This window comes from Maniola jurtina, chromosome 3 (genome assembly GCF_905333055.1).
Source record: "Maniola jurtina chromosome 3, ilManJurt1.1, whole genome shotgun sequence".
NCBI lineage: Eukaryota > Metazoa > Arthropoda > Insecta > Lepidoptera > Nymphalidae > Maniola > Maniola jurtina.
The window spans coordinates 9355022-9365219 of NC_060031.1; the positions used below are offsets into that span (position 1 = coordinate 9355022).

At 35.9% G+C, this 10198-nt stretch overlaps 1 protein-coding gene across 2 annotated transcripts; it reads left to right on the forward strand.

The window, feature by feature from the left end:
* The first annotated feature begins 313 nt into the window (after positions 1 to 313).
* LOC123879289 (mitochondrial Rho GTPase) lies at positions 314 to 7780 on the forward strand. 2 transcript variants are annotated; one of them, XM_045926942.1, is made up of 12 exons: positions 314 to 695; positions 971 to 1179; positions 1446 to 1598; positions 1903 to 2034; positions 2151 to 2347; positions 2707 to 2896; positions 3625 to 3760; positions 4388 to 4518; positions 5018 to 5248; positions 6073 to 6266; positions 7019 to 7057; positions 7544 to 7780. In XM_045926942.1, exons 1-12 carry the CDS (start codon positions 503 to 505, stop codon positions 7668 to 7670), a joined length of 1932 nt encoding a protein of 643 aa, XP_045782898.1. In that variant the 5' UTR covers positions 314 to 502; the 3' UTR covers positions 7671 to 7780. The 2 variants fall into 2 exon arrangements, with proteins under 2 accessions (XP_045782898.1, XP_045782891.1); XM_045926935.1 differs by lacking the exon at positions 7019 to 7057 and having other exon boundaries at positions 315 to 695; positions 7544 to 7779.
* Positions 7781 to 10198: the final 2418 nt, after the last annotated feature.

Sequence of the window (10198 nt, forward strand, 5' to 3'; positions counted from 1 at the left end):
TTCAAGTTATTGAATTTATACAAGTATGGACTCCGTCTGCGCTGGCGCCCACCGACATACGCGCGGCGCCCCTTTAGAGCGCTTTCCAGTCAGTTCCACCACCAAAAAACACCAACTAACACAAAAACCAGCCACTCTTAACAAAAAAAAACACTCCAAACAAGCACAGCACGCGCGCCAGCAAACGCCATCACAGACGAAGTCCCAACAATATATTGTCAGAGTTCAGACTGTACTATGTCAGCTCAGCGCTTGGCTATGGTCAAAACTTTTACTCTATGGTCAAAAACTGTCAAATAAAGTGACATTTGAGCCACATTTGAGATAAAATCAATTTGTATTCTGTGGTTGGTTGGTTGCAATAAATAAATTCGGCTATTTACGTGAATACAATTCAATTACTATTAATAAAAATAAAATATAGTATTATTCCTAATAATACACAAACAATGTGTTCCAAATGCTTACCTAATACCCTGACATAGGCTTTAAAATTACAAACATGGTGTTTGAGTCCATTCCCCGTACAGTTCGAATAGTTTTGTTAGGAGAGCCAGGTGTTGGTAAAACTTCCCTAATACTTTCATTAGTGACCGAAGAATTCGCTGAAAATGTGCCGCCAAAGGCTGAAGAAATTACTATCCCTGCTGATGTTACACCGGAACAAGTGCCGACTAACATCGTCGATGTTTGCTGTAAGTTTCGTAACACATCGAACCTTTCTTTGTAACGTGTGAGAATCTTTATATAATACTGAGCAACAATACAAAAAAAAAACATTGATATTTTATTGTCAAATACGAGTATTAATTCCTTCTTTCAAAAAAGCTTGTAAAACAAGCTTTTTTGAAAGAATAGTAAACTATATATTATTAAACTATCTATACCTAGTTGTCCAATTTTAAAATTACACAAGTTAAGTAACATATTAGGTCTCTAAAATAAATTATCAATCAATCTTTCTTTCCAGTAACTGAACAAAGTTTGGAACAAGTTGCTGAAGAAATTGAAAAAGCTCATGTAATATGTATAGTATTTTCTGTAGACAGGCAGGAAACATTGAACAAAATAGCTTCTTACTGGCTGCCATTTGTCAGGGACAACTGTCCAGATGATTATAGGAAGCCTGTAATTCTTGTTGGAAACAAAATAGATTTAATTGACTACTCTGTTGTTGATGTAAGTTTATGATACATATACAATCTACACAATGCTTCAATTAAAATTATAATTCCCATCATTCTGTGAGATTTTAGTCATCACTATCTTTTAGTAAAGAATCTTAAGTTCATTTTTGATTCATTATAAAACAATGGCAATAAGCTTGATTGCCAGTTTAGCAAACACTATAAGACCATACAAAACAGTATTGTTTTTAAATTTGTGTACAACTGAATGTAGATGAATACTAGATAAAAAAAATGAAATGAATACAATTTTTTTAGAACATATGGGATATTGCTGAGGAGTATCCAGAGGTGGACAGATGTATAGAATGCTCTGCAAAAACACTTACAAATGTATCAGAAATGTTTTATAATGCACAGAAGGCTGTGTTACATCCTATTCACCCCATATACTCCATTGAGGAACAAGAGGTATTGAAAACTAGAATCATATTATTGTAGAGTATCATCTCTATAAATCCACTAAGTAACTGTTTTTGATTCTATTGTAAAATTGTTATAGTTTGTCACTATATTATAATCCAAACTGAAAAAAGATGTTATAAATAAATAAATAAAATAAAAAAAACACATGTTATAAGCCTTTTATTCATTTGTAATAAATAATTGGTTTACAAATTACAAATTCTATATATGTATATGAATTTAATATTTTTTTGACATTGTACACAGTGTGACTCCAAGTTCTAAAACTACTTTGGCACATTTTTTTTAGCTAACAGAAAGGTGCAAAAGAGCTTTGACCAGAATATTCAAAATTTGTGACATAGATGGCGATGGTTTATTGGATGATTATGAAATAACTGTGTTTCAAAAGAAGTGTTTCGACACTCCATTACAATTGCAGGTATGACTCAAGTTATGATAATATTATACACAATTTTTTACTGGTTACCTTGGTTCTATTAATCACCCATTATTATGGTATCATATTGTCTGTTAGTAGCAATATTCTTATTTTAGGTTTTAGATGAAGTAAAATCTGTGATTGCGCAAAATATTGCTGGTGGTATAGAAAATGAATGCATAACAATGAAGGGCTTCATATTCTTGCATTGCTTGTTTATACAACGAGGACGGAATGAGACAACGTGGACTGTACTGCGCAAGTTTGGATATGATGAGAGTTTGGAATTGACACACAATTATTTATATGCTAAGTATGTATATTTTTCTAATTATATGATATTTGGCATATATAATGTGATTAATTTCTTTATAATGCTTAATATTATAAAATCTGGTCTTATGCTGGCAACATGTGCACACGTTAGCCAAGTGTGTCCGAGCAAGGTGATGAACTTGACGATAGCAGTGAGTGGAGCGGAAGCGGTGGCGTAAGTGGGGCCATGACACAATATGCATTAAATTATATGGTGTCCTCTTGGACGACAGGCAGCACAAAATAAACGAATACGTATTGTCATTGCCCCGCCTCCGCCGCCCTTCCCTCCCCGCCCACCGTTGTCGTCTTTGTCGTCGGCTCCAAGATATTAACTAGTATGTTTCTTTTTTACAGCATTAAAGTACCTGTTGGATGTACTTCAGAACTTTCATATAAAGGGCAACAGTTTTTGACACAGCTTTTTGAAAAGTATGACAAGGATAGAGATGGAATGTTGAATCCTACTGAATTGAAAAATGTGTTCTCCTGTTGTCCTCGCATTCCTTGGCATAATTTACGCTACACAGTACCGACTAGTGACAAGGTAATAGTTTCTTAATACTTCATAATTTTCTTCGCCATACAAACATTATGCTGATTTTTTTTTTTATTTTTTTTAATAAAGAATATTAGTCATTTTAATCATGACTAACATTTCCCTTTTCCCCTCCAATTAAGCGTTAAGCTTGTGCTAGGAGTGGGTACGACAATAGTGCAATGGGTGGGGTTTGAACCTACGACCTTTCGGTTTTCAGTCCGCTCCTATAACCGTTGAGCTATTGAGGCTTTTCTTCATTCTATTTTTGTTGTTCTAGATCTTAAATTAAGCTAGATATGATTTATCTCTACATGTATCTATGCCCGACAGACAAGAATAAAATATATTATGGTAAAATTAAGCTCAAAATAAATATTTTTAAATTTATGAACCTTGTAATACTAGTTCGGGCTTTTGAGGCAAGTTGGTTTCGTTAATAAACTTCACTACTACATTTTACAATGCGCGGTTAAAACATGGGTCATCTTGCTCTTGAGTATTTCCACTGGCCTGCCCGTTATAAATGTTGATTGAAACCGTTAACCGATGGCGTTAAGCCAAAATAATTAATTAAAGCTTATCTGTTATTATCAGTCTTTATCGATGTGTCTTGCACCTTAGAAGGAATAGAAAGGGCAGCACTTGAATTTGTGCACACATTTGTGCACTATAATGACCTAATCAGATGGGGCTGGAACCTTATTATAAAAATATAACATGAAAATTGTTGACAGGGCTATGTAACTCTTCAAGGGTGGATGTGTCGGTGGACTCTCATGACTTTACTGGACTTACAGAGCACAAGCGCTTATTTAGCATATTTAGGGTACAATTTTATTGAAAACGATACACAAAAATCAGCGATACACAGTAAGTGTAGTTAATAAACTTGGATCATAATAAGCTAAGCAATATAATAAATAGTAAATTAGAAAATGCCTGTCGCAAAGGCGACTTAAAGTCGGCGAAAATAATAGAGATTGTATATAATAGAATTAGACACATTTAGATATTATTCAAAAATTGAGATATGTACTGCTTCTACCGTCTAAAGTCTGCTGATGACGTATAAAAGTCAACAAAAACATCATGTCAACAACATCAGACAAAAACTGGTTATCAGCGTTAGGTCTTAACCAAACAAAAAGTAAACTTAAACACAACACATTTATTCAAAATGGTTAACATTGTCACTGAACTAATAATATTATCTACCTCAGTGACCATTGTACACTTTTTGTTATTGTCAATTGTTGAATTTGTATAAGATAATGATGATAATTAATTAATTAAGTATACTCAAATTTAAGGCCCAAACGCACTTACTAGCGTAAGTGCAGCGCAGCGGCGCGACGCGGCGGCGGCGCCTTGGTCCATACAAACTCATGTAAATTATATTTGACGGCACGTCGCGTCGCGCAGCGTAGCGTGAGCGCGTTTGGACCACAAAGCTACTAAGTAATGATACCGTCAACCATTTTTTTCGAATGTTTGCAGTAACCAGAGACAAAAAAGTGGATATTGCTAAGAAACAGTCAAGCAGGAATGTGTACCAGTGTCATATCATTGGACCAAGATCGTGTGGCAAAACCTCCATATGCCGGAGTTTCTTAGGCATTGCACACAAGGTATTTATTGTTCATCAGAAAAATAATTCACCAACATTTCAATGGATGTTTTTATACCTATGAGTATATTTTTTATTATTATCCAAAATTATATAAAAAAAATTACAAGTTACTTTTGGCTCCAGCTTAAAGCCCGTGAGTTTATATGCTGGAGTCTTATCCTGAACCATACATAAATATTCTGAATTTACATATTTCTAAATACTTATACAATATACATACTATACCGACATACACATTTTTTCTATATCACAGTAACCAATAAATAATATTAAAAAAATCTGTATATTAGTATAATAATTTGTCCATTTAACTGAAATTATTAATTAGTCAAATAACTTAGCTAAAAATAAGTTCGGTATTTTTTAATAAGATACTTTTGGAGCGTGCCACATTGCACGGCTGTATATCCTCCATTAAAGCAGTTAATAAATAATTATTTAGAAAGTCTCTAGAAAAAGATATTCAAATCGCATAAAATACTTACTCCTTATTTTAGAAATTAAAACCTCACACTCACGAGCGAGGCGACGGTAACACTACAGAGAGCAATTACTGCATCAATACAGTGCTCGTGTATGGACAGGAAAAATACTTGGTTCTGAAGGAGATACCCATTACACGAGTCTCGGACCCTCTGCAGCCGCACGAGGTCAACTGCGACGTGGCGTGCCTCGTGTATGACGTCACTGCCAGCAGGTCGTTTGAATACATAGCCAGGATATACATTGTGAGTATGATAGTTCTGAACGACATACCCATCACGCGCGTCTCAGACCCTCTGCAGCCGTACGAGGTTCAACAAAACTCCTCCATTTTTTAAAGTCGGTTAAAAAAGTAGCATATGTTACTCCTCGGTTAATCCTCTACTTGTCTGTAAAAGTCCCGTCAAAATAGGTTCAACCATTCCGAAGATTAGCCCGTTCAAACAGACAGACTCTTCAATTTTATTTATTAGTATATAGATTATTTTTACTCTACGAGTAAGTTACTTTTATTAGGGCGCGGTAACCTGACCCTGATTTCAGTAGGCAACCGTTTCACGGTATGTTCGTTTACAATGCAATCAAGGAAAGAACAAGAAAATGACCTCAACCTGTCGTCGACCGTCACTTGAACAGATGGTTTTTTTTTTCTACTTTATTTAACGAACTATTATTATTAGTATTACAAAATCTCAGTTAAAATATACACCGAAAACGTCATAATAATATGGCATTCATTCAGTCAGCGACTCCTCTCACTTTGGCATAATATCTAGGTACAGTAGTACCACTATTATAAGACAAAATAGCGAATGGACGCGCGCTATCATTGGTTAAGATATTTTCAAAAATGTGATTTATGCGCAGGTACATCAACGTAACTTGTAATAACTAAATGTGATAGTATTGTATCACTATTGATAAAAAAAATATTTCCATTTGGTGATTGGGTGGAGATCGTCCCTATGCAAGCGCAGACCATTGCCCTTCTCCATACCTGTGACATAATCATCATAGTTACCATAACTGTTAGTGACACTTGTATAGTTAAACAATGTTATTCTTACAGAAATATTTCGCCGAAAGTCACATTCCTGTGTTAATAGTTGGCACCAAAGGTGATCATTTGATGACCAGACAGGAGTACATTTTGCAGCCCGAAGTGTTTTGCAATAAATATCAACTATTAGCACCACAGAGCTTTAATATAAAGGAAAATAAACAGGAAATTTTCGTCAAGTTGGCAACGATGGCGGCATTTCCGTAAGTATTGATTGGCTCTCAAAATTTTTCTGCCTACTAGGTACAAGGCAAAATCAGTGAAATTGGCAAACTAATATACATACAGTATAGGCATATACTTAAAAATTCATATATTTCACATAAAATTGATTTTAAACTAGCTGATGAGCGCACAAGTGGTGCGTTCATCAGCTAGTTTAATTCGCATTCGCTTGGGTTAGGTTTTTGCATCCGGCCAGAATGCAAGCTATCGCTATTCCAAATTTCGTCAAGTATCATTCAGCGGTAGGGCCGTGAAAAGTTACTAAACAATCAGTTCAGACTTTCGCATTTTACAGATTGAATTATCATTAAAACATTGGACAAAATCATGAAAAATAGTAATTATAAAATCAATATCCGATATTGAAGTACGACACTATGTATAAGTAGCTATAACAATGCTAGGCAGAGAGAGATTAGATTATTTTCTGTCTTAGGGCGCGTTCAAATTAGCCGCAAAATGCCGCGCGCCTGCAGCTTTACGGCCGCGCTGCTTTATACATCTATATAAATATAAACGCACAACTACAGCGCTGCACCCGCGCATCGTTCATCGATTTTTATTTATATCGATTGATTGACAAAGAAGCGCGATCGCAGCGCTGCACTGCGCTTTGCGGGAAGGTGTCCTAATATTCTGATTGTGATTTAGCCTCTCTAAAGTCTCTGAATTTTTTACCTATAATAAGAAAAAATGTTTTAAACTGTTATTTTAATTATGTCTTGGTCAGTCAATTTCAAGCAGCATGGATTTTGTTCAGCAAACACAGGTTAGTAATTTGAACCTTTTTTTCTGCTGATTCAAATATTTAATCTAAAATTTTGTATATCATAAAACAGGTTTTTTTTTTTAATGGATTCACATAGTTTTTAGTATGTAGGTCTTTTTTGCAGTTTTAGATTCTCTTTTACAAATGCTGTGCTCGTTTCAAGAAGGTTGCAATCACATTTACGCAATTTACTAGTACTTATCCTAACAGAGCCTCGATAGCTCAACGGTTGAGGAGCGTACTGAATTCCGAAAGGTCGGCGGTTCAAACCCCACCCGTTGCACTATTGTCGTACGCATTCCTGGCACAAGCTTTACGCTTAATTGGAGGGGAAAGGGAAGTATTAGTCATGATTAGCATGGCTAATATTCTTTATTAAAAAAAAACTTTAAGATTGTAACCAGCTTAGCGACCCAAATAAAAAAACCGTGTTCAGACTTATGTATATCAGTTTAACAGTAGTTTAATAAGAGTCCTGTTCAACAGACACCTGAAGCACTTCGCGAGTTTCGCGGGCGACAAGTCGTCGTGGTGGAAGGCCGGCATCGGCGTCGCGGCCGCCACGCTCGCCGGCCTCGTGCTCCTCAAGCTACTCAACGTCAAGTCACGCTAGACGCGCGCCTGTAGTGCGATCATCGGGCTGATTCGCTAACTCAGTGATCAACACTAAACTTCAGATCTACAGAACGCACTTTGACTTGGCTTAGACTTAAGTTTCAGTTAAAACGAGACAGATTTATGCCAGCCTAAATGATAATGATGATGATGATTTAAGTCTGAGGAAAGTCAAAGAGCGCTCTATAGATCTCAGCCTAAATGATAAGCCGTCAAGCTCATTTGACATTGATTGGTTCTACATTTCTGTTTCAATAAAATGCCGATTTCACGGACGTCGAGTGACGTTTAACCGAGGAATAAATGGTCGTAATGCACAGAACAAGGTGTTCTGTGGAGTAATGACAGATTTTGTATTGAAAACCTGCCAAAACATCGGATAAGGAAATCGGCCCTTATTAACATTAAAATCAATTCGTAGAAAAGCTTCATTAGATTAAAAATAAATGTCAAATGGTGGCTATGTTTCAGTGTTAATCATTGAGTTCGCGAATCGCCCCACTCGCCTTCAACTCTTAGGGTTTAAACTCAATAGCGATGCGAATTCGCAACTTGTTTGTTGAACTGCATTAACGTATTCAATTATCGAATTCTGATCAAGCAATTTTGTTTTATGGTAATTAAAAATTAGTGGTGTGTAAGTCTTGCCTTGTCTAATGTCTTGCAATAAAAGTACGCGTATTTGCGAAGTTCTCATCGCGTTGTTGTGTTGAGGTCGCAGTGATTTACGATGTGATGTCGTGTCGTCCGGCCCTAGGACTCCCGCGATGCTTTCCAAAAACTTACAAAGAAATTTACGGTGTGTATTCCCTTGCAAAACAAAGTTAAATGCTTTGCGGCACAAAATCGCGGGCTTACACGTTGTGAATCCGCATCGTGGATTTGATTGTCGACCCTTATTACAAAATACTGAAACGTATTTTAATGCTTAACAACGTGATTAGTATAGGACATAGTTATTGTCTGATTTTATAACATACCATACCTTACAGAAAACGTCAACAAGTTGTTTAAATTAATACAATTAAAAACACCACTGCCCTTCCAAAAACGAACTAAAAAGCGATAAATATTACTTTTTATTTCAAAAAAACCATAGCCAGTGTCACTCTGGAACATGCAAAAGATTCTATCGATACGATAAATCTAAATCTATCTATTTAGAAGTTATGGTGGAGTAAAAAAACTCACATACATATATGAACCCTGAAAACATTACACTCTTTTTTTGAACAGTTGTGTAAAAAATAGTCACTTAGCATTTGAAACACTTTTGTGTTAAAATCCGTTTTAGTATTCGGCCGTTCGCGTTAGTGTTTGTCCACGTCTCGCAAGTGCGTTCGCGACAGTATCGAACGTTCGACGCATGCGTTATCCAACATGATCCAACTCCAATCACTATCAGTTTCTCAATAACATCTCGCAATGGATGTTATCCTGAAGAGAACTTTAGCTGAATTTATTTTTTCAAATATGTGTATGAAAAAAACATATTTTGACATTACCGAGTATTCGTCAAAACCGCACCTCTCCTATAAAAGAAATGGTCGATATTTAGGTCGTTTTGGCATTACCAGTGGGAGCGAGGGATTCCTACCGGGAAAGTGCTCGCGATTGGTAGATCATCACTTCAGTTTTCAGCTTGCTGACTAACTTTTCCTTTTACTGACTAAATTCAAAATACTAGATGTTTTTAAGCTAATTTCGCCGGGAGTTTCAGCGTGAAACTAAAGGGGTCTCATTATCTCTAACGAATGTCTGTCGGTATGAACACCTACGTTTTTCGTACGTTGTACCTACGTTTGATACTTCGCGAAGTCACCTTCGCACCTGTGGTTGTTGAGCATAGACGGTTAAAAAACTACATTTTTCATAATATTATCGCCTATACAAAAAACATCCCTCCCAAACCAAAGATGTTTCAGAGTTGTGCATACATACTCGTAAGAGAATAATTTTATTATAGAGTATTATTATTATTTCAGTTGTAAATAAAACTTTAGATCTAATTTAAGTAGTTTTTATTATTATTATTAGGATTCCGTACCTCCAAAGGAAAAACGGAACCCTTATAGGATCACTTTCTTGTCTGTCCGTCTGTCGTATCTGTCAAGAAAACCTATAGGGTACCTATATTTCCCGTTAACCTAGAATCGTGAAATTTGGCAGGCAAGTAGGTCTTATAGTACAAGTAAAGGAAAAAATCCGAAAAATCGTACCGAATTAAAATTGTACCTAATAGAGTCAAAGGAATGTTTTTAAACTTTTTTACAAAAAAAACCAACTGACTTCCAAGAAAAAGAAAAACTACAAAGTAAAAAAACTACTTAATTTCGGAAGTCGGTGGAAAAAAATAGTCGTTTTGTAGTGTTTTTCTTGGATCGGCTAGTTTTTTAGGGTTCCGTACCTCAAAAGGAAAGATCACTTTGTTGTCTGTCTGCCGTGTCCGTCAAGAAAACCTATAGGGTACTTCCCGTTGACCTAGAATCATGAAAGGCAGGAAGGTAGGTTTTATAGAAGTTAAGG